We start from the raw sequence: 23639 nt of genomic DNA, 5'->3' as shown, positions 1-23639 counted from the left end.
AACATAGAGATGGCCATTAGTTGACACTAATGGACAAAATGTGCCAGACCCTGGGTCCAGAGCTGCAGCCAATAATCTAGAATGGATTGCATTGGAAAGCATGAGGGGGAAATTCCACCTTCTGATGCCAAGCAGTAGAGCCATGTCCATTTACCCAGGTAAGTCAGTCTTGTGGATGGTTTCCTGTTTCCCAGGCGGACCAGCTGAACCTCTTCCAAGCAGATACTCGGTGTCTGCGCCTGGAGGAGTGTATCCATACTGGAGGTGCAGAGACTTGATGTTGGGGTGTAGGAGCCAACCTCAGACCTGCAACAGGAGGTCCGATGGCAGGGAAGGGAGTCAGGAAGGTCTCACTGCCATGTTCATGAATGTGCCATATCAGTGCTGACAGATCCGTGCTGGGGCAATCACAACACCCATGCCTTGTCTCTTGAGCTTTACTAGGACCCAGCTCGTGGGTGGGATCAGCAGAAATGCATACAGCAAGATCTCAGTCCATGACGGGAGTAAAGAATCTGAGACATAGCCCTTCTCCAGGACCAGTTGGCAACAAAACCAATGGTACTTCCTGTTTTGCCTGGTGGCAAATATGTCTATCCGGAGAGTTCCCCAGAAAAGAAAAATCACATGGGTGACCTCCATGTGAAGCAACCACTTTTGGTGAGTAGAGAAGTCCCTGCTGAAGTGATTGGCAAGGGCATTCCTGACTCCCAGGAGGTGACCTACTTACAGATGGCTATCATGGCTAATGCAGAAGTCCCAGAGACGGAGAGCTTCTGACAGAGTGGGCTCTCCCTTGCCTGCTGACTTCACCAGATTATCTCAGATTATTCCCCTCCGCTCCATTTCTATACAAATTGCGGTAACTACAGTACTAGCTCAAATCACAATAATACATTGGATTCCTCTTGTAAGCACGGTGTTTCCTTTATCCAGATGCTGTTCTAAAAGGCTTACCCTCTTGATCAAGAAGAGTTAACATATCTAAGTATCATGACAGCCATACAGACCCAGAGCCTTTTGCTTAGCTCCTCCTTCCTGGTGGATGAAGTCATCTGCCATCACTTTATCTGGTCCCACAGAGACTGTAGGCTCCTGCGGCAAGTTCCACACAAGGCACCATGAATATTTTTAGAGCTGAATTTGAACATACAACATTTTTGTTAAACAATGTTGTAACTCATACAGGTTTAAATAAGGATGAATGTGTATAGGTTTGTCACAGTTATCAGCTTTGGGGGCATGTTGGAGATAGCGGGTAGCAGTGGAGGGAGGAAGAAGCAGAGGGGATTATAACTCTCACCAAGCTTGTAAACTACAAAAATGTGTCTGATTTTATTATTTTAGGTAATGTGAATATATGGCTTGATCCTGAGCACACTGCTGGGAGAACTTGGGCTCAAAAAATTTTTTTGATCCTATGGTGACAATGTAGTATAAAGGAGCACACACTCCCTAACAGCTCTCTCATCCCATTTGATAGCTCCACAAGAATTTTTATTTTAGAAGCTCTCTGGTTCAGCAGGAGGGAAGTATATGACTTCTGGTAAAATAACAAATGCTAACCAAACCCTTTTTCTAAGAAACAGTTTATCTAAAATAAGTTTAACCTAAACTCTGGTTATATGGGAGGTCAGAAGAGCTGAACCTAAGTGCCAATTACTCAATTCCCTCACTGCTAACAAGAAACAGCCAAGCAAAAAGAGGTTTCCATTTTGCATACAATCATCTGGCTCAAAGGAAGAACCAACTGCACACTGGGAATCTTATTTCCCTGGTTGCTGCAAGGCCTGGAATTTTAAATGTTTAACTAATACTGAAAATCAGTTCAGGATGCTATAGTTAGAGCAAGTTTTTGTGAAATTTGCTAGTCTGTATACAGTTTAAAATCCAAGGGCATTTGTACAGTAAGTGTCAAACAGTGCAAAGAAAGCTGCCTATAAAGTTGTAAGCTAATAGTTCCCACTTCAAATGTTTATTCCAAGATAGCTTTAAAGTACATCATTAGTAACTAGAGAATACAGCAATTCAGAAAGGAAGTGGAAAAAAAAACACCTTTGGGAAAGAATATTTAGTGGTTTTTCCAACCCCAAGATATAATCCAAAACACATTAGAAATGCGCTGTCAGTCATAATTTATATTCAGGCACCATCCTTGATAAAAGATCCTCCTAATTCAAAGCATAAGATCAAGCTGCCAGTTATACTACTAGCACAACCAAAGAGTTCATTCTAGTGCAAAGGCATAAATGTTTCAGCAAAGCTTCATTCCTGTTCCTTTGTCTTCTTACATTATACCTCTAATGTGATTCAAAATCCCTATCCTGCAAATTTCCTGTAGTTTCAACAAGAGGTAGATGATTCCCCCCTCCCCCTCCCCCCCCCCCGGCAAAAAAAAGTGTGCTGACTTATTTTTATAGGGAAAGCACTTAACAGGTGAGAGCAGAACCACTAATGGGATGAGGGGGTGTACACCTGTGCATGAAAAGGGGACAGTTACCCCGGAGTCCCACGATTTAAAAAGGCCCAGAGTCCATGCCGATGGACCCAGTGATGCTGCGGGCTGGCTGCTCTTTTGTCAGAGGCCCCATCCCTCAGGTGCCTGGACCTCTCCTCTCCAAGGCCCAGAAAAGTCTGTTGCCAGCCCTGGGTGAGAGTTTCCTCTGCTAGGCACTGTACTACACAACAATGGTGCAGGCCCTGCTCTTAAAATTCAAGGAAAAGCTAAGATACAAGGTGTGGATGTAGACAGAAAAGGGGTGCACAAGGTGACACTGATAATTATAAACTGAAGTAGGGAGGGGGAAGGAAATCTATTCTAGAAAACAATCAATCACTCTGGATATCTTGAGCTGAGAACAAATCAGGGCTTTCCTCCCAGAGGAAATATTTGTCGACATTTGCCAAGCCACAGCCAGCTTAAATGAGAACCCTCCAAGATGAATGCGATGTTCTTCTCAGGCAGGTTGCCTTGCGGTCTCCTTCACGATACCTTATGCCTAACTGGAGATGTGATCAATACAGGGTGGGGTGGCAGTAAGTTGTACCCTTAAAAGTACTCACTGGACATAGCTTGTCCAGAAGTTACTTGAAGCTTAATGCCACCAAGAATGCATATGTATTATGAATTACAAGCTTGAGTGACCCTGTATTCAAACCTTACCTCACAAAGCATATTTCCTAGTAGTGTATATCAGCTGCAAGTTAACATGCTGGTTATTCACAATGAATGTGTTTGTATAAATGAAGTTACAAATGGGTCTTTGTATGAAGTTACTAAAACATGTTTAAGACCAGACAGCCTTGCCAAGGTAAAGGTGATAAACAAGTCTGTTTTCATTTTTACTCGCTTGTAACCATGTTTGCTTTTTTTTTTTTTTTTTTAAAAAAAGGCAGCCTCAGACAAAGTGATACGCTATAGAGAGAGAAACTTCTTTTGCTATCATTATAAAAATCACCAGTGCTGTGTAAGTTCAGTTAAGTGAGTGTTTCTAGAAAGCTAACAAGCCTGGAGTGTGGTAAAGGCTACAAACAAACACTGTCACTGTGAGAGTCAAGTGAAAGGGACAGGTCCCTGTAGAAGAATGGTTTTGGGGCAAATTCAGGGTCGGAAGAGTACTAAGGTCAGCCTACAAAGAGAAATCAGGTTGAGCAACACCAGAGTGAGATTTCTGGACCCTGGACTAAAACTGCACAGCCACAAAAGATACCCAGTGTTACAAAGCAGAGGGTGAACAATCCCTTACTGGGAACTCAAGTATTCCAACATATCATACCCAACTCACAGAAACTTCCATTCACATCTGTTTGCCACAGTTCTCTTTAGACTCCACTCAGTTTTTTTAAGGGAACATTTAATATTGTTAACATGGAACGTATTGATAACTTCATCTCTTGAAAGGGAATCAATCCTTTATATGCAGTGTCCGTTCTTCAAATGTATCATTTTAGCTTATTTATCTGAGATTACCCTAGTATTTGCAGTACTCCCTTACCTTAGGGATTACCACAAATACACAGTACTATTTAAAATAACTGGCAGTTTTTTAAGAGGGTAACTAGCAGTTGTGACCAACACAACAGAAGAGGATGGTCAATCTCTGCACCTTAAGTAGAGATGTTTACTTAACAGATAAAAGTAAACGCTTAATTTCTATATACCAGGGATCGGCAACGAACGACACACATTCTATAAGTGGCACACAAGGCAATTTTGAGTCGCCTGTGGTGGGAGTTTAAGCCCCACCCCACACAGCAGGGAGCCTGCGCTGTTGCTGCAGCCTTATGGCTGCAGCACCAGCTCCAGGGGGCAGGCGAGGAGACTACAAATTGGGCCGTGCGGGGCTTTCGTGGTGCGTGAGCGGCCAGTGCCCTCCCACTTCCCTGGCAGCAGTTTAGGTTGCACTGCACCCAGTGGCAGTGGCAGGAAGTTCCTCTGCGGCTCCTCCAGCAGCTGGGGCCGGCCTGGGACCACATGGACTGCATGGCAGCTATTCCTCAGGCAGTCGGGGCCACCATCCAGGACAGCTGGGAAGTCACCACATGGCCATGGCCCCAGCTTCAGCCCTGAGAAAGGGCTAGACCTGGGCTAGGGCTTCATGGTAGCTGCTCCTGGGGCAGGCCACAGGGTGGCTGCTGGGGTTTAACGTGGGGCTGTGGTGTGGCATGGGAGTGCCATGGAGCTGCTGTGATGGTGGCTGCTGCTGCAGTGGGGAATCAGGCGACTGTTCTTCTGACATCACCTGCATAGTGGCACTGGAGACAGAAGCTTGTGTGTTGCTTAAAGTATCAAACTACGAGCCCGAAATCAGAGAACTCAGCAAGGGAAAGCAAAGCCAAGGATCAAACTAAAAGGTAAGATCTGCATCTTACTTTATTTATTAATGAAGCTGCTAAAATGTAAGTAGGACTATTATTGGCTTTTAAAAGTATCAATGGCATGCAGACCTGTAAATAGAAGTGAAGAAGTTAAATCTCAGCACGCCACTTCTGAAAGGTTGCCGACCGCTGCTATATAATGAATATATTTTTAGTTCCTGGATCAATTTATGAAACACAAGGAAGAGAAGACTTCCTAGTAAGGCTTTTCCACACAGTATAATCTTACCATAGTCTCCTTGACAAGGTAATTATTAAACTAGTTAACCTAGTACAGTATTTTGCCATCTCTATAAATACCATTAGCATTTTTATCACTACTACTCAATATTCTCCCAACTTCAATTACCTATTCATAAGAACATAACATAAGAACATAATGACCCATAAGAACATAAGAATGGCCATACTGGGTCAGACCAAAGGTCCATCTAGCCCAGCAGCCTGTCTGCCAACAGTGGCCAGCACCAAGTGCCCCATAGGGGGTGGACCGAAGACAATGATCAAGCGATTTGTCTCGTGCCATCCATCTCTGACAGAGAGAGGCCAGGGACACCATTCCTACCTCCTGGCTAATAGCCTTTTATGGACCTAACCTCCATGAATTTATCTAGCTTCTCTTTAAACTCTGTTATAGTTCTAGCATTCACAGCCTCCTCTGGCAAAGAGTTCCACAGATTGACTATACACTGTGTGAAGAAGAAATTTCGCTTCTTAGTTTTCAACTTGCTACCTGATAATATAAGGACTAGAGGACACCAAATGAAATTATGGGAACAATGAATAACTTTTTTTTTTATTCACCCTCTCCACACCACTCATGATTTTATATACCTCTATTATATCCCCCCTCAGTCTCCTCTTTTCCAAACTGAAAAGTCCCAGTCGCTTTAGCCTCTCTTCATATGGGACCTGTTCCAAACTCCTAATCATTTTAGTTGCCCTTTTCTGAACCCTTTCCAAGGCCAAAATATCTTTGAGGTGAGGTGACCACATCTGTACACAGTACTCAAGATGGGGGCGTACCATAGTTTTATACAGGGGCAGTAAGATATTCTGTGTCTTATTTTCTATCTCTTTCTTAATTCTTAACATCCCATTTGCCTTTTTGACCACCGCAGCACACTGTGTGGACGTTTTCAGAGAACTATCCACGATAACTCCAAGATCTCTTTCCTGATTTGTCGTAGCCAAATTAGCCCCCATCATATTATATGTATAGTTGGGGTTATTTTTTCCAACGTGCAGTACTTTACACTTACCCACATTAAACTTCATTTGCCATTTTGTTGCCCAATAACTTAGTTTTGTGAGATTTTTTGTAGCTCTTCACAGTCTGCTTCTGTCTGACTATCTTGAACAGTTCAGTATCATCCGCAAACATTTCTACCTCGCTGCTTGGCCCTTTCTCTTTCATTGATACTAATTTGCCTACATTGCACTTTTAAGGATTTATATAAACCCAGTGACAATGCCACTTCCAATCATTGCCATGTGTGTTTATTACAAACCTAGTTATATGCTGTCAGAAATGTACCTTGTCTGTAGCTGGCCCTTCCATCTAAGTCCTTTACACAGATTAGCAGGAGAAGCAAATATCTGAATACCACACATTAGATACCTGTTAATCTTCTTCCTTGGCAAATGTCTCTTTCACATGGGTGAAATGTCTCTTTCACATGGGGCAAATGTCTCTTTCACATGTCTCTATTACAGGCTTTTAAGCTAATTTTTTTTCTTTAATCTCCCTTGTCACTCTCTTTACATGCCATTTGAATTAAAAGAAAATTTCAAGGCTGTTCCCACATATAGAAGCAAATCCTTCACAAGTCCAAACAGTTTACATAAGAATTGTGAAAGATTTGTTCAGACAATTGTTTCATATACCCATCTTACTCCAAAACATGCTACAGGCCTGCTGGAAACTGGTACATTACAGAAGCTAAAAAAAGTCTGAGACACATTCAATAAAGTCCAATACCAAGAAGAGTTATGGTAGTGTGAAGTTTTTGCTTGCATGTCAAAAAAACTTAAATGATAAATTCAGATGGGAGTTCTTTATTTTGCACTGCCCACAACAGTAGCATCCAATGCTGCACTTAGTTACACAACACAGAATCACTGAATAATGAACTGGAAGAACCCTCAGGAAGACAGCAAGTCCGTCCCCTGTCCTCATGGCAGGACCCAGCTGTGACAGTTCCTCCCCCTGCATGCTTTATGAATATTGTCTTATGAATATTAATATGCATAATTCAGATGCTTTGAACAAATGCCTCGTGTGCCCTATCCATTTTAATGTTACAGTCATCTGGATCTGTACATCCTCTCATATGAGAAGTTAGTAAAATGAATAAGAGACAGGGATGTAAATGGTTAACCAATTAACTGATAAGCCTTACACTTAACAGGTGACACCAGTTCTGGTTAACCGGTAGGAGCTGAAGCAGTTCCCCATTTGCCACGAGCAGGGGGCTGCTCCAGCCTGCAGAGCCCATCGTGCGCATAGCTAGTCCAGCCCGGCCAAGGCAGCCGCTGTCCATGGCAGGCCTGGCCTGGGTGCGCTGCAGGCAGAGAAGCTCCAACTGGATGGCACAGCCCCTCTTCACGGCAGGGGGCTGCTCCACTCCGGCCAGGTTGCAGATGCCTCCCTTCTATCCGTTAATCGATTAAACATTAAGTTTTATGAGTCAGCCATTACGTTTAACCAGTCAAACAGGATTTTACATCCCTCATATCATGTAATTATCCCACTGATAATTTACGGAGGTCTCTTCAAAAATTTGTATGCCAAGTGTATTGAGAGACAAGGTTGGTGAGGTAATGCCTTCTAATAGATCAACTTCTATTAGAAGGTACAAACTTTTGAGCTACACAGAGCTCTTCTTTATTCACATCTAAGAAAGCAAACAATGGGTCTGAGGAAAACGCAAAATTATCCCCATTGTTAAGAAGGTGTAATGCAGGATGTAGATCAGGCATGTCCAAAGTCCAGCCCGTGGGCCAATTGCGGCCCGTGTTCCAGTTTAATACGGCCCCACAGGTAATTTGGCAATTTCTATCTTTTATGGCTCCCAATGAATCCATATGTATTGAGATGAATACATTGTAAAATCTCAGTTAATGTCAGTTGGTCTAAATCAGTTATAAATATATTTGGACACAACATGTATACTTGGTGTTATGTTCCTGTTCATATTTTTTGAACTTAAAAGTTGACAGACAACCTTTATTACCAATAATATGTAATGTACTTTACAATGTTCCTGACATATATTTCAGCTTCCTGGATTTTTTTTTTCATCTGGCCTTCAGATATGAAAGGCAGAGTGATTTAACACCTGTTTAGATTTGTCATCCATGTGATGAAATGAAAAGTATGCCGTTTGCAATAAACTTTGCATAAAATAGTTAATCTGCATTTAATTTTAATGGTTCAAAGAATGTCAGGCAAAATGGTCGGCCCTCACGCATGTTCACTTCATCAAATCTGGCCCTCTTTGAAAAAAGTTTGGACAGCCCTGATGTAGATGGTCAATTGAAATGAAATTGGCCACTAGGAATTAGAATGTATTCATAAAGAATAAGTGGCAGAAATTAATAGTTACAGACAGCATAATTACTTCAGGGACAGAAAGGGATTTTCCATCTCTGTAGCAATCTATTCCATCAAGAGGCTGTAGCTAGGTCAACAGAAGCATTCTTCCATCAGTTTAAAAGTGTGAACACCATGCTTATGCCCTTTTTCCCTCTCTCTCTCTCTCAGAGGTTTAAATTTTTCATCCGTGAGTAACATAGCTAGTTCGATCTAAGTTTTGAGCATAGAGCACTAGTTTATCAGCAGTAACCACCACATACAGGTGTAGCCATGGCTATCAGTGTTTTTCTTCTTCCTAATCTGGAATTAGGTTAGGCATTTCCAGTGGCTCTTCAATTAACAGTGTTCTGACAATCCCCAAATAGTATATATGAACAGAAGAACCACCATACTGGGTCAGACTAATGGTCAATCTAGTCCGGTATCTGGTCTTCCGACAGTGGCCAATGCCAGGTGCTTCAGAGGGAATGAACAGAACAGGTAATCATCAAGTGATCCATCTCCTGTCACTTATCAGAAACCAAAAACAGTCATGAAGAAAGTGCTGATTGAAATACCCTTATGGGTTGTGCAACTTCAAAATACCTTCCCCTAATTCAACCCAGATTAGTGATTGCAGGAAGCCTCCCCACAGATACGTTCATAAATAAAGGTTTCAGAGGACATTACCTGTCACATAACATTAAAATAACTAACAAGGGGCACTGTATCCCAACAGTAACGTGATAGAGACAACACTGCCATCTTTTTCAAGAAGCCAGAAGGGCCAAACTACCAAGTTGGAAGTTAAAAACTGTGCGTAATCTTTACTTGTATAAAATTATATTGTCACACGGTATTTCTTTATATCCTTTTACCTGTTGGACTTGTAAAGGTGTGTGACGCATCATGTTTGGAATCCAGTCATCCATGTTCAGTATCATAGTAGAGGCCATACAATAACCTGGAAAGGTCTGAAAGCAACATTCTGTTTACTTCAGAGCCATACTTCAGTCAGTGACTTCCATTCTAAAAGCTACAGGATAATGCTGTCAAATCAGATAAGTGTTTATTACATTTCCCCCCTTCCCCTCAATTGTATGGAAGTAAAAAACAATAGTGATAAGCAGAGCTCGCCGAACTGCAGTGAAAGCCGCTCACCAGCCCCACACTGTGCATGCGCAAGAGCCGCATTGCGCATGCATGTGCCGCTGGAAAACGGGGTGCCGGGCTGAAATCTACTCGCCATGGGCAAGTAGATTCAATAGATTGTTGAGCCCTGGTGATAAGCAATAGCAAGCCCTCAGCACTACTCAGAGCAGCTACAATGAACCTCTCCCCTCACCACCTCGACCTGGCAGCTCTCAGGTCCACCCAGAGCATGCAGCTTAGTATGGATGTAAAATCCTGTTTAACTGGATAACCAATTAAAGAAGGGGGTAGAGGGGCTGCTCCAGGCAGGCTGGGTTGGAGCAGCCCTCCAGTCCCCCCCAAACCGCCGTGGCCAAGCTGCAGTATCCCCATCATCACCACAGACAGCGGCTGCTCTAGACAGAAGCAGCCCCTGCCTGTGATGCACCCAGGCCCGCTGCAGATGTGGCTGCTTTGGACAGCTAGAGCAACTCCTGTTTGTGGTGGGCCGCACAGGGCTGGAACAGCCCCCAGCCCGCAGTGGGCAAGTAACTGCTCCAATGCCCGCCGGTTAACCGGTAAGCATCACCCATTACTATTACAGGTGATGCTTACTGGTTAAGCTTTCACATCGCTATTGTCTAGCACTCAACAGCAATTTAAAGGACGCAGGGCTCTGGCCTTGAGGCAATTTCGCCCACCCCGTCAGTAGGCCTTTTCAGAAGATCAAAATGGCAAAATAGACTGAAATTAAATTTTATGAAAGTACTTTTCTAATCAAAGTATTCTTAAAATATTCTCTGAAGCAAAAACCTTAAAAGGTTATATTTATTTTGCGTTCAGAGGGATTTCTGATAAAAGCAACAATTTTGTGGAAAGAATAAGTTTCCGGAGGTAAAGTATTTTAATTTTCTCCATAATGCTTGAGTTTTAAAACTAGTAAAGTCACAGGCAGTATTTTTTTTAAATCTGTAGTTGCACATTTTATATAAAATGTTGATATTTTAGCTAATTAGTGTATCGAATTTAAAGCTTACTGAAAGCACCATTATACTGAAAATCTGCAAAGGCGGGGTTCTGTTTTTTGAAGCCAGGGTTTTGCTTTAATGGTTCTTTTACACTTGGCTCTACTCAATCATTGCAAAGTTATTTCTGCAGCTAAACAGACAGGTTAAGCACTCATTAAAAAGTGAGAGCCCCTCACTAATACTCTGCCTACCCTTTAAAATGCCCATATGGAAGTTTGACAAAACAAAGCCATTCCTATACGAAATTACTATTTTCAGTTAACATAATAATATGTTTGTTGTTAACTTTGACATTTACAGCATTGTTGTTTTGTGCTTTCATTGCTTTTATATTTTAATTTATGGAGCTCTAAAATCAAATTAATGATACCAGACCATGATTTTATCAGCAAGGCATAGTAATTATTTTCACTAGTGTTTTCCAGGGTCAGTCTGTTCAGAGGTAGTGAACTAAGCTTACAGTGTTTAATTAGACAAGCTCCAGTTCAACCCATAGCTGCAATAATTTAGTCATAGGCTGGTCTGGCAATGCAATTTTATGGGGCACTACAGTTACAAGATAAAACTTTTTGGAAAGTTACTTTGGAACTGAAGAGTATGAAATGCTGCTTAGCTGCTTCCTGGGTTCTAAGGAAAAAATTAATTTAAAAATGTCTATTTACATAATCTAAACGTTCAAGTTCAGCCGTGACATGTTTTAGGCTGTGATTTTTTTAATGGGGCCCAAAAGGCTGGGTGTTTAAATCCCAATGGCTTGCAAAGTAAATAGGCTGCCTTTAGTCCCTATGAAAAATCCAGCCTCTCGGAGTTTGGAGGAGGAAAGAACAATTGGAAACACCAATTTGGATGCTATGCTCTTCAACAGAGAACACATGCTTTGCTTTTTAGCAATTTTGAAATAAATTAGCAATGTACAAACAGGATTCTGAAAAACATGTGGTGTATTGTATTTCTTCCCTTAACTCCACCTTTCAAATTTTGGCCAGCATCTTTACATGCCTTCTAAATAGTGTGGATATAAAACACACATTGAGTGCAGCTTGACATCACCCTTTCCCTGCAACCATCTAACCTTTCAGCATGTGTATAGTACATGTGGCTAGTGGCAACTCAAACCAATATATATATTGCTAATATAACCAAACTTGAAGCATGACTGTTCCTCACTAGCAGCCAGATCACAGGTTTCTAAGTCTGCTACTGGCTTTGAGACCAAACAACTGGGTCTTAGCTGAGGCAGCAAGTTAGACGTTGAGGGGTTTAGTTATCTGAACATGTTATTCATTAGCGAATTTATATAGCACCCTCCAAATAAGCCTACTAAGCCTTGTAGCACACATTAGGCAATAGTTACTTGCACAGTTTTACAGAGGAAAAAATGAAGACTCACACATTAAGTGACTTTGGCTATGTTTCAATTGCAGAACTTTTAGCTCTGCTGTATCTAAGGAATGTGTCCGCTTTTTTGGAGCAGTTTTTTAAAAAAGTGGATGTGTTCTTTCGGCATCCATGTATTCCTCTTGGTTGGAACAATAAGAGATGTTCTGAAAGAGGCGTTTTATCTGAAATTTGGCCCCGTGTAGATGGGCCAAATTTCAGAAAAGCCTCTTTGGGGGAAAAAAAGCAGAAAAAGATAAGCAAATTGCAAACCACAATTTGCGTATCTTTTTCTGACTTTTCTTGGCAGTGCAGACGTAACCTTTGACACCAAAAATCAGAGGAACTGAACCTAGATGTCCCTACTGTCAGTCCCACATTGTAAGCACAAGACCACCATTCCAGTGCCCAGTTATTGAATTATCAGTGGTAATAGGCTTGAAAGGCAATCTTGTTGGATTTTAAAAGTTCAGCTGGTTTTCAGTCCTAGTTAATACCTGATGAATCCCAATTGGTGAATGCTAGCCCTGCTTCCTAGGTTCCAGTATAATAGAACTGTTGAGGTAATTTGTTTAAAGAAGTTAATTAAGAGTATGTACAATACTATTTGAGGTCTTCCCTGGCAGCTTAATGGAACAGATTACCAGAAGTCAGAGACCTGGAAAAGAAAACTCATGTAAAGCATGTGAAATCTTAACATTCTTTAGAGCATTTCTTCTGTATTTAATCTCATTTTGAAATACTGCACCTTATACCCTATATTCACCACCGGGGAAAATAGAACTTAACTTTTTTGGAAGATAATTTAACTTACATTTGAAGAGACCAATATGATTAAACAAAAATGAGACCCTGCATCTGTCAGTTGAATGTCAGTAGTTTTCTAACAGTAGATTTTGCAGGTATAATCACAGTGAGCATCTGGTAATAATTAAAACCACAAAAACAATATGTTAACTCCCCACTGCTCTTTGGCATGCAGAGTTTTCTCTGGTCTAGCAAAAAATCTACACAGCACTTCTCCAAGTACCTGAATAAATTCTGTAAGAAAGTTTCAGAAACTAGAATCTCATTAGTCATATGTTACAACATGTCGAATCCTGTGGAGATTACATACTAGTTGCACAATAAACTCATGTGGCCTGAATTTTTTCTCCTAGAACATCCTTGGTATTACTACCAGCACATGATTTTTTTTTTAAATATCCAAGCTTGTTAAGTAAACATCACATGAGGAACTTTGAAAAGTTTGTTCTACCCAAATTACTCTCCAAGGACTACATCTAACAGCAGCCTTATCTGCTTAAGGCAGATGCCAACTGGAACATGCTTTGTTCACTAAAATCAGAGACCTTCAAATGTTTCAGTTATTTCAACTAGATAGCTTAGAGTTAACACAAAGATAAGAAGGTGTCATTAAAAAGTGGAAGAAAATCTTTCTTGCTGCTTCTTTAAGAGTAAATTATTCCCTTCAATTCTGTCTGGAGGGCAGAGTCCCTCCCAGTGGAGAAAAGAAGTCTGAATACAAACCCTATGGAAGGTGAGCTGTCAACTACACAGCTGCATTCTAAAGCTATAGCTCACTTAAAGTTTTAAATTAATGAAATGGCAGAGGAGGACAAGTAGATTGACAATGGCAGTATTTTTTCCCTCCATTTCTTTGGGGATGGTTGACCTCTTAATCAGAAAAAAAAATGAAAGCAGTGAGTTTTCTTCTATCTAAAACACAAAATCTACAAATTAGTGAGAACCCAATACACATAAGCAAGTGTCCTGTTTTTTTCAAAAGGCCTTCATACCATTACTTGGAACATATATCTCCAGAGCAAAACACCATTAGCTAATGATGCTTAATGATGTGTATGCAGGTTATTGTATGCTATTTCTTGACACCAGTGGTCCCCAACCTCTTGGGGCCGCGCATGCGCCGCGCTCCCAGGGGCAAGGGTGCAAAAATGGCTCAAGGCTGGCTCTGGTCACTAGGCAGGCACACATACATGCCCTGGCGGGCGCCATGGTGCCCGCAGGCACTGTGTTGGGGACCAGTGCTTTACTTATTACATAGATTCTCCCCCTCACAAATAAAGCCATTAACTTGGCAGAATGCACCTTAATTCCCTGTGGTACCAAGTACCTCAATCTATGACTCAACTATAACATCTTTTCCATCTTGCTCTTGCAGTTTAATAAAAAGAGAGAGAAATATCTTTTAACTTTTTCTTAATAAGAATCCAAGAGGCTTAATGTATATCAAGGTGATACTGTACTGTCTCCTTTCTGCATGATGAATTGAAGATCAAATTATTTGGACGTCTTTAATAGATTAAAGATAAGGACGCGATCTTTCCACACTTCCCTGCATAGTACCAGGATTAGGAATTTTGCATGAACGCCAAATCTGTATACTGGTAATCCTACTTGAATCCCACAGCTCCTAGTTCAAAATATTACTACACAAGTTAATCTGCTACATTTCTAGCAAAGACTAAGAAAAAAAGCGCTTCTGAAAAGTAGAATTATTAATGTTCAATTGAATAACTTCCCTGTTATATATGGGGAGATTACTAGAATTTGGCAACTAGTCAATTTGAGAATTTGTTGTATGAAGATAAAGTATCTTTTCATTAACCAGAATGCTTCCTAACATGTGCAGCTACATTGTTAGTACATTAAACTTAGATCCAAGGTTAAGGACTCTAACACAGTCCTCTTGCTCTTACAGCATGGTAGCCCTGGTGTGAACTGGTAACTTGCCATATCCTTGTGTGCGTTTAAATGTTGCAGTAGACCTATACTTAATTCATAGAAGGTTTAGTCCCAATTCCCCGGCTCTAAACAACCAGGTAGGGATCAAGTTCAGAAGCAGAAAAGACATTTCCAAAAATTCAGCACAAAAGCACAAAATAACCTTCAATGTGTGGTTATTTGTGCACACTAGAGGGTTATTAATACAGCAACAGGATTTATTACCAGCCTTCTTTCTCAGAAGCAACAGACAAGGAATAGCTAAGTAACGTGAAGAGGCAGAGCTTCAGAATATGCCCTATTAAAATCTGAATCTATTCAACACATGGATAAGGGAGGAATTATTTTATAAAAGAGTTGCAAGAGCTTTAGTGAGACAAGTCAGTAAAGACTTTGAGAACACAATTAACTTCTGTTTTGTCAGAGCTGACATCTGAAGGGTCATGGTTGATGCAGTATGTGACTAAGGCCACAGCTTCTGTACTGTGAAGAATCCATCTTTTTATAATATGCTGGATAGACTTAGACTGTATGCTAAGTTTCCACAGGCATTCAAGCAGAATTTACCAAATTTCAAGTGAATACAAACACCACCATGCACTTTTCTACAAAAATGTCTCACATTCACTCACTAACAGATGAAAAAGGACTGTTAACAGTTTAATACAGAAAAGCTCGCTGTCTGTCCCATTTGACACGCTGTGCAGCAAAATGCCTAAAGAGAACACAAACTTGCAAAGAGATAGTGGGTATATTAAGTAAACAAGTTTTTAGAGCTGTTTGAGGAAAGGTTATGGTCTTGCAGTTCAAATACAGAGCAGAGAAATGAACTCTCAATCAGTAGCTCCTGAAAGCCATTCTTGCCTCCTTTCTCCATTAAAATGGGGATAGTATTTATATTCGCTTCATAGGATGTTTTGTAAACTAATGTCTAATCCACAGATACATACTGGGAGCGAGGAAAGAAAAAAACCAACATTCAGCAGCTAATAAATAATGCTGCGCTGGTGGTTCAGAACGAACATGCAACCAGTTTTCTCTCAACATGTTTTAATGGAGAAAACCAGCGAATATGTGAAAAGAATGGCAACTGGAGAGCTAGAGATAAATATTGAGTAAGCGTCCAAGTCTATCACAGTTGTTAAAATGCAGCTGTTGTATCACATCTAGACTATTGTAAGACTTTGATCAAACTAAAATCATACATTTCAGTAGTGAATCTACAACATCTCTACCAAAGCACTGAGAGGGGGGAAGAAATCACTAAAATACCTTTTACTTAGATTATATTCCTATTAGGGATGTGAATGTTTAACCTGTGGGTCTGCACTAGCCCTGCTGGGTAGCCCACTGCAGACAGGGACTGCTCCAGTCAGATTGGAGCAGTCCCTGCCTGCAGCAGACTAGGGTGCCCCATAGGCAGAGGCTGCTCCTGCGTGCCCTCCCCTTAAATCAGTTAACTGTTTAACTGGTTAAACATACTGTTTAAGTGGGATTTTACATCCCTAATTCCTATTCCAATTTGAGATACTGGTATTGTATGTTCATACGCTCTAAAAGCATAACACTTCACAGATGAGCTAGTCAATGGTAGACTTTCCATCCATAGTGATATGAACTATTTGTTTAAATAAAATCACAAGAATTAAAATGCAGCAAAGGAAGACTGAATGACTGGCATGCACAGGCTGGAAAAAACTACTCACACTTCAACCTTGCAAAGCTTCAAACATTCTCAAAACAACGGGCTTTCAAACATCTGTTTTCAAGCTTTTATAAAGAGGTGTTACTTACGTCTAAATCCCACTTCTAAAAAATGGCTTGTCTGCTTTTATGCAGGAAAAAAAAGAAAAAAGTACTTAAAAATAATCACAGAATTACTGCAATTCCTTCTAGCCAACAGTAAGAATTAGATTTCCATGGCACTGTTTTCGAGAAGTTCTCACTTCAGCTAAAAATTTCTTTCCAAACAACATAAAATATTCAGGTGCTAACAAAACAAAAATGACACATCACTCAAGTTACCAAATATCAACATGCAAACTTGGCAAGAACATCTGTAGCCAAGATGATTCAGAGACAGATAAATTTAGAATGGTGTTTTCCTATGGCATGTGGGTGCCAAAAAGAGTAACTACGCAAAAGCTATATTGCAAGCACTATTCCTGAAATATTCGGGAATAAAGTTATTAGCAAAATTCTTCTTTCAAAAGTTCTCAGCCGTCTGAAGTCCTCCACCACGTAGTTCCCTGATCCACCTTTAGTGCTCCCATCCATCACTTGATTTATCCACATAAAACTACAGGCTCTCCAACCTCAGAGGACTAAGCCAAATGCAGTGTGGCAACTTCACATGGGACCAACCATTTATGGGCTGAACAGTAGAGCTTTGACACCAGCTAATCTACCATAAATAGCTCTTGAAACTCAGAAGGATCAGATCAGCTGTTGCAACACTCTCAGGCTGTAGTTACTTCAAATCCAATTATATTGTCAATTTTGTCCTGTAGCTTTCATTTTACATCCCCCCGCCTCCCAAACCAAAGAATTAAAAGCAGTGAAAACTAAAAGGCAATAAAACAAAGCCAATCATAGGTATGAGAAAGGCCTGAGAATGGGATAGAAATTAGACAGATTGCTTCAAGTAAAGATTTTTAATTAAAATAGTATGTCCTAAAATCCTGTTAAAGTGTTTCAGTGTGCAGCAAAGCAGTTTAACAATATGATGACAAAAACAAAATAGCCCAGATTTGCAAAGCAAGTGATATAAAATAAAGAAATACTATAACAAACAACTTGAGTGTTTTTACCAGTGAAACTATTAGATATTTTCCCATAACTTTTAAAAACAAAAGCCAAACATTGCAATATTATCCTTGGCGCAAACTATGAACTAGTGGAAGGCAACCTGAGGCCCACAGGTAGAATCCTGATGAGCTGCATGCAACATTATGCCAAAGCAACTCCCTCTACCCCCTCTCCCGGACCACTGGGGACCCTGCATTTACCTATTCTTCCCCCTCCATCCCAGAACTTCCGGAGCACTGTGAATCAGCAGAGTTGAAGAGTTCAAGCTCTAGCAAAGAGGGGGAGAAGCAGAGAGGAGGTGCAAATCAGCTGATTCAATGCTGGGAAGAAAGGAGAGATAGGATGGGGTATGCCCAGGAGTAGAGACTAGGGATGTGAATGACTAGTCAACTATCCGATAAGCAAATGCTTATTGGATAGTCGATATGCTAGTTGACTAGTCTCCCTCCCCTCCCCGCACACATTTGCTGCCTCTTTCAGAAAGAGAAAGCAAGGGGGAGGGGGAGACAAGGGGTACTTTCAAAGTGGCAGCATTGAATATATTGCTGGTTCCGGGCTGCACGCAGCGTTTCAAAGCAGCAGTGCCACTGGGGATTCCCATGCTGACCCGAGGCTCCATGCAGCGCTGACGCTATGAAACGCTGCGTAGAGCCTGATGCTGGGCTCCCCGTGGTGTTTCAAAGCAGCAGTGCTGCATGGAGCCTTGGATCAGGTGGGGATTCTGAGTCCCCAGATGACCCTGGACTTCATGCTGCGCTACTGCTTTGAAACGCCACAGAAAGCACGGAGCCAGCGGGGGACTGCTTGAGTTCCCTGCTGGCTCCGTGCTCCCAAAAACACTTTCACCTCTGAAGTGTAGCAACAGCCCTGGGGCTATTGCTACACTTCAAAGGCTGAGGTTTATTGACTAGTTGGAACAGTCAATGCAAATTGCATCGACTATTCGATTAGCCAGTTAGTCTAAATTTAACATCCTTAGTAGAAGCAGGGAGAGGCCAGGTGGAAGTTTGAGGGAAGTAGTGGATTGGGGGCGGGGCCTGCAGCAGAGTGGAGGCAAAATAAAAAAAGTGACATTTAAAGCAAGGGCATGTGTGAGATGCATGTTGATTGCGCAAAGCCATGCATTCCCTCTGCAGGCAAAGGTAACTTAAAGAAGCAATTTATTTTACCCTTAATAATGGATCACTTTGTGTTGAAAAAGGAATGATAAAGGAGAATCAGGTGCAATATATTCAGTTTTATTCTTGGGGTCATGATTAGTGCATATGTCTGATTTCAATCTTGCACCCACAGAGATGAAGGAGGGCCACTCACAAGCCTTGATTGCCCATTGCTGCCTTAGACCTTCATGTTATATATGTTTGAGGTACTATCTTTCCTTTGAAATATTTAGAAGGGTTTTCCCACACCAAAAACCAAAGAAATACCATTTGAAAACCTAAACATTTTGAAGCCACTGGCTATTTTCACATGTTACCAACAAAAGGCAATGCCACTTTCCAAAACTATTAACTGTATCATTGTTCCAAGAAAAAATTTAAGAGCAAGGACTTAACAAATAATACTGCCTGGACAGCATTTTCTTTTTAAGTTACTCAACATCACAAGGAAAGAGCATTCCAATTAAAGTAAATTTTTCTTAAACTGAAAGTATAGAATTAAAGCTAATCCTTAAGATAGAATGTAGAAGCATATCATGTAGACTCAGGTCCATTCTTACAAACAAAACAAACATCTCCTTTCACAGAGCCTACAATCTCCAGTGGATTAAGTCCCAGGTCTCAGAGTCTCTGCCGCCTCAGACAACTCAATCTGTGTGTCAGTTCTCCTTCTGCAAAGTAGGCACACTCTTCCCTGTTACCATGCGTTTGCACAGCACTTTGCATAATGAGGGCTTGAAATTTGGTTGGGGACTCTAGGTAATAACTGTAATGAACATGAAGTAATGTCTGAAAATCCCCAAAATCCAGAGGAAAAAAAACCATGGAAAATCCTACGAGTTAGCTTTATGTTATATTCCATCACCTTCCTCATTCTGTCAACTTGACAGAAGGGTCCTGGTTTCCTTCTGGTCTAAATGCACCTAGCACTGTGAGCACTACATATGACTCACTAGTTTTAATCTTGCTCAGGTTACTAGTTTCAAAGTAGTTTCAGTTAAATGCTGGTGACTTAAGTAAAGGAGTTTGTAATCTTTGCTCAGTTTCTGGTGACTTAATGTCCATCAACAAATCACCCCAGCTGTCCTGCTTTTGAAGTCTGAGCAGAAAGGCAAGTATTGAGAAAGTTGTCTCCAAGCCCTCTTTCCTCAGGCCCTATAGAATAAATATTAATCTAAATGGGGCCAGATGCACATTACTGGAAAAAAGGCACTGGGCTGCCAAGTATTCAGAACTGTGAGAACGGTCTTAGCTATTGTGTGTCTCAACCTAGACCATGAAGTCTAAAAAGCCCTTTATTTTTAAATAAACCACCTCTAAAATTAGTTGCCTCCCCTTTCCCACCACAATTGAGAGCCGAAGGAATAAGATTTCATACATTACCACATAGCTATAGCCTACCCACCTCCCATCCAGCCCCACCCCTGCATGCCTCCACAGATCTTCTTGTGTCCCAGCTCTTGCCTTGCTCTGCCAGCTTGCTCTGCACTTCAGCCAGGAAACAGGATGGGGCATGGAGGCTAACCCCACTCCAACAGGGACTGCAGCTGGGAACTGGGGTAGGGGACACAGGGCTTACCGCGCTCCAGCCAGTAGAGGGCTGGCTCTACTTTATCTGCCTGGTGGAGGAGCAGGACCAGAACCTGTACTCAGACACTGCTGCTAGGCTGTGGTGAGCCTACGCAAGCGGGCAGAACCCTGTGCGTGGATCCCACTCTCTGGGTGCATCCCTGGGATCAGAGTCCCCAGCCACCATTTCCCCCCTCTCATGCCTGTTGAGGGGAAGGCAGCTCAATCCCTTCTGCCCTATCCCTCCTACCACCCTCTCCTGCCCCCTAATTGCCTACCCACTCGAAGCCAGGGCCAACCCAACCGTCCTCTTCCAGCTCCGCCATTAAAATGGGGGTAAATAATCTGCTTGTGATAAGAATCAGTTTGAGTGCAACAACAAACATTTTATCCACAGATTCAGCAAAAGTTCTGACAATCGGTGCTCTCTCCATATCCATTTAAATCCTGGGTCTCTAATCTGAAGACTTCTAAAGATAACTGACTCTTATAACATGAAAACCTCTCCCCACAAATAAACTGGACTGAGATTACCAACTCATTTCACACAAACCACTACCCAGCCAAACAGCAAGTTTATTTTCACTACTAACACAGGCAGTATTTTAAGGCTCTATTCCCACCTTCCTGAACTATTCCTCTTAAAAAAACAAAAACAAAAAAAAACCAAACAAACAAACAAAAAAAACAACAAAACAGAAGTTGCATAAGATCCTATTGTCACACAAGCTGCCTTAGTAGTACACCACACAGGAAGAGCTTCTGAATAGTAGAAAAGTTCTGTGACCCCCATCACACAAAATATAAGATAGCATAAGGTCCCAAAATCCCTAAGGAGTTACAGTTAATTTTAGCTGCACTATTAGTTTTTACTTATTATCATAGGCTTCCTTCCAGGATACCTGACAATATATATTGTGATTTAAACTACACCTTGCATGGACAATCATCCTGGCTTGTCTAGAAGTTAGACACAGGGGCTGTAATTCAGACCCATGATGACTGTCCCTTTAATAAAATCAGAAGAACTCATACTAAAACGCTCATTGTGGTATCATGGACTCATATTACCAGAAAGGATCCACGTTTCAATGCATAACAGTCATGGAATAATTATAGTAGAATACACATGCTATGCCAAGTTTGTAGCAGGCTTTGTAAGATGCATGACCATACAAGAAACCATTACTTACAAAAAATATATATAGCTACTGGCTTTGCTCCTTCTTATGAAAGCTTTGTTATACAGAGTAAGGCAAACAATGCAACTTACTAGTCTCCATTGTTAGAATCATGACCCCACTTCTGTATCTCAGGAGCAGAAAGCCTCACCATCCAGTGTTATGTGAATAACTCAAAGGCACACAGCATGGCTTTGTTTCAGCTTTTATCTTCTGGCTCATTCACTCCTCCTCCCTCTTGTGGGATAAAAGCACTGCCAGTACCCTCTTCCTGGCCATCCCTATTGGTCTATTTAAAATACCTCATTTATTTAGCATTTTCATGTTTCTGTGAGAGCCTAAAATGACCCACACAGTTTTTGTCCAGCCCAATTTTTCTCCCTCCGGGAGAGGGAAAAGTTCACTCTTTCACTGACTGAATGGCCTCAAGTGGTTTCATTTTAATAGAGCCAAAATACTTTCCCCAGCACACTGCCTCAAACACACAGACTGTATGCTGCAGAGAGGCAACAAAACATTCCCCTTCATGCTGCAGGGACCCGAAATAGTTGAAGGAGCCACATAGTTGAGGGGGAGGGGGAGGAGGAGGCGGGAGACACCCCATCTCAAGAACTGCCACCCAACCCTGCTGCAGTGAAAAACTGCACTCTTTTTTACATCTGAATATACCACAGCAAGGCAGGATTTACCGTGGTCATGTAGACATACCTGTGACTTGCCAGCCAAGGCTCATAGAGCTTGAACTACAGGACTGTTTAGTTGCTATGTAGACTTCTGGACTTGGGCTGAAGCTGGGGTTCTGGTACCCTGCAGGGTGGAAAGGTACCAGAGCTCAGACTCCAGCCCCAGCCCAGAAGCCTACACAGCAGCAAAAAGAGCCCGGAACCCCATGAGTCCAAGACAGCAGGCCAGTTGCAGGTTTTTCCTTGCAATATAGATATACCTTAGGAAAATCTAAAGGTTATTAAAAGTAATCTAAGGGTTGGGAGACTACCTGTTCTTCACTGATGGAGTCTGTCAAAATAGAAGCTGGTTTCAGGCCTATCACCATATATGGTCTGTACTTGGGAGATTTTAAACACATTTAAGAAACAACATTCCAAGCTAACTATAGGGAGGGGAAAATAAACCACAACAAAAACCAGTTTCACGGAATTCCCATTTGACAGGAAGATAGCATGATCCTATTGAAGGAAGGCCTAAATTTAAATAAAAAGTTGTTTTTGTATTGGGACATCCTTAAGACTTGAAGTTTGACTTTGAAAGTTAAAATGGTCTCTTTTGCAGCTTGAACAGCCAACAGAATGTGTCTATACACATGCTTCAAAACAGAGTGAATGAAATGACACTGTTCTTTATCTGTTTTCTGATTAAGTACCAACTAAGCATCACTTTTTTCTAAATGTAGCGTATACTTGTTAAGCTGTAACCTTAGCACACTGGTTACGTTAGGACTCATAACTCAGTGATCATGTCACAAGTGAATTTTGAAATTACTACTTATCCAGGCAAAGTGTTCTCCTTTCTATTTAAGGATGTGAACTGCATGTTATATACACACACAGAGTTTAAAACTATCCCAACAAATTGGAACCCACAATTAGGAGGATTAGCATGAGCAACACTGCTGAATCACCATCCTTCATTATGTATTTTTTTGCATCTACCCTAGCTTTAAGTGGCATTATGCCAGGATACAGGGTCTGACTCAGTCTGTTAACCACACTGGAAAATACAAGCAGAAGGAAGACAACTTATTACTGGCATCCAGAGTTACAATAATAGGACACCAAAACAAGCGTTTTGGAAAAAATACAAACTCTCATGCTTCAAAACATGTGCTAACCCTAAATTAAGAGGAGCAAGGAAGAAACTTTCCATGTGAGAAAGTTATTTCCTAACTGCCTACTTCACCATCCCATGCATGTTTGTTTAGAGTAGCTAGTACTAGTCCCTATCTAATACAAGACACAGGATTAATGGGCCAGTTGTCTCATCTCATACTGCAGTTCCTAAGGTACAAAATATAAGGCTCTCTATCCCTCAAATGACACAATTCAGTCCCCATTCTTATAAGTTATAACAGGCAAGAACAGTCATTTACACTTTTGTAGAAGGACATTCTGAGCTCATCTGCCCTTAAAGCTTCCTCATCATCCAAATATGCTTAAACCACATTTCTGCA

At 41.3% G+C, this 23639-nt stretch overlaps 1 protein-coding gene across 16 annotated transcripts in view; it reads right to left on the bottom strand.

Annotated features, from left to right (window-relative positions):
- SVIL (supervillin) overlaps positions 1 to 23639 on the bottom strand; it is a 197261-nt gene that overhangs the window by 115532 nt on the left and 58090 nt on the right. For 3 of the 16 annotated variants that reach the window (XM_075922625.1, XM_075922627.1, XM_075922626.1), the window contains exons 3-4: positions 16531 to 16561; positions 9334 to 9429 (exon numbers count right to left, since the gene is read on the bottom strand). The exons of 8 other annotated variants lie outside the window; for them this stretch is intronic. Coding sequence is in view for 1 of the 8 variants with exons in the window: in XM_075922606.1 (XP_075778721.1) it covers positions 21547 to 21568 (22 nt within the window). In the remaining 7 variants the exon portion in view is untranslated. Of the gene's footprint in view, positions 1 to 9333; positions 9505 to 16530; positions 17278 to 21546; positions 21638 to 23639 lie in introns of those variants that run through there. 5 more of the 16 variants (XM_075922619.1, XM_075922622.1, XM_075922606.1 and 2 more) reach the window with 4 other exon arrangements.

The sequence above is a fragment of the Pelodiscus sinensis genome, chromosome 2 (assembly GCF_049634645.1).
Source record: "Pelodiscus sinensis isolate JC-2024 chromosome 2, ASM4963464v1, whole genome shotgun sequence".
NCBI lineage: Eukaryota > Metazoa > Chordata > Testudines > Trionychidae > Pelodiscus > Pelodiscus sinensis.
Note: the sequence above shows the minus strand (reverse complement) of the source record. Positions and strands in the feature narration are given on the sequence as shown.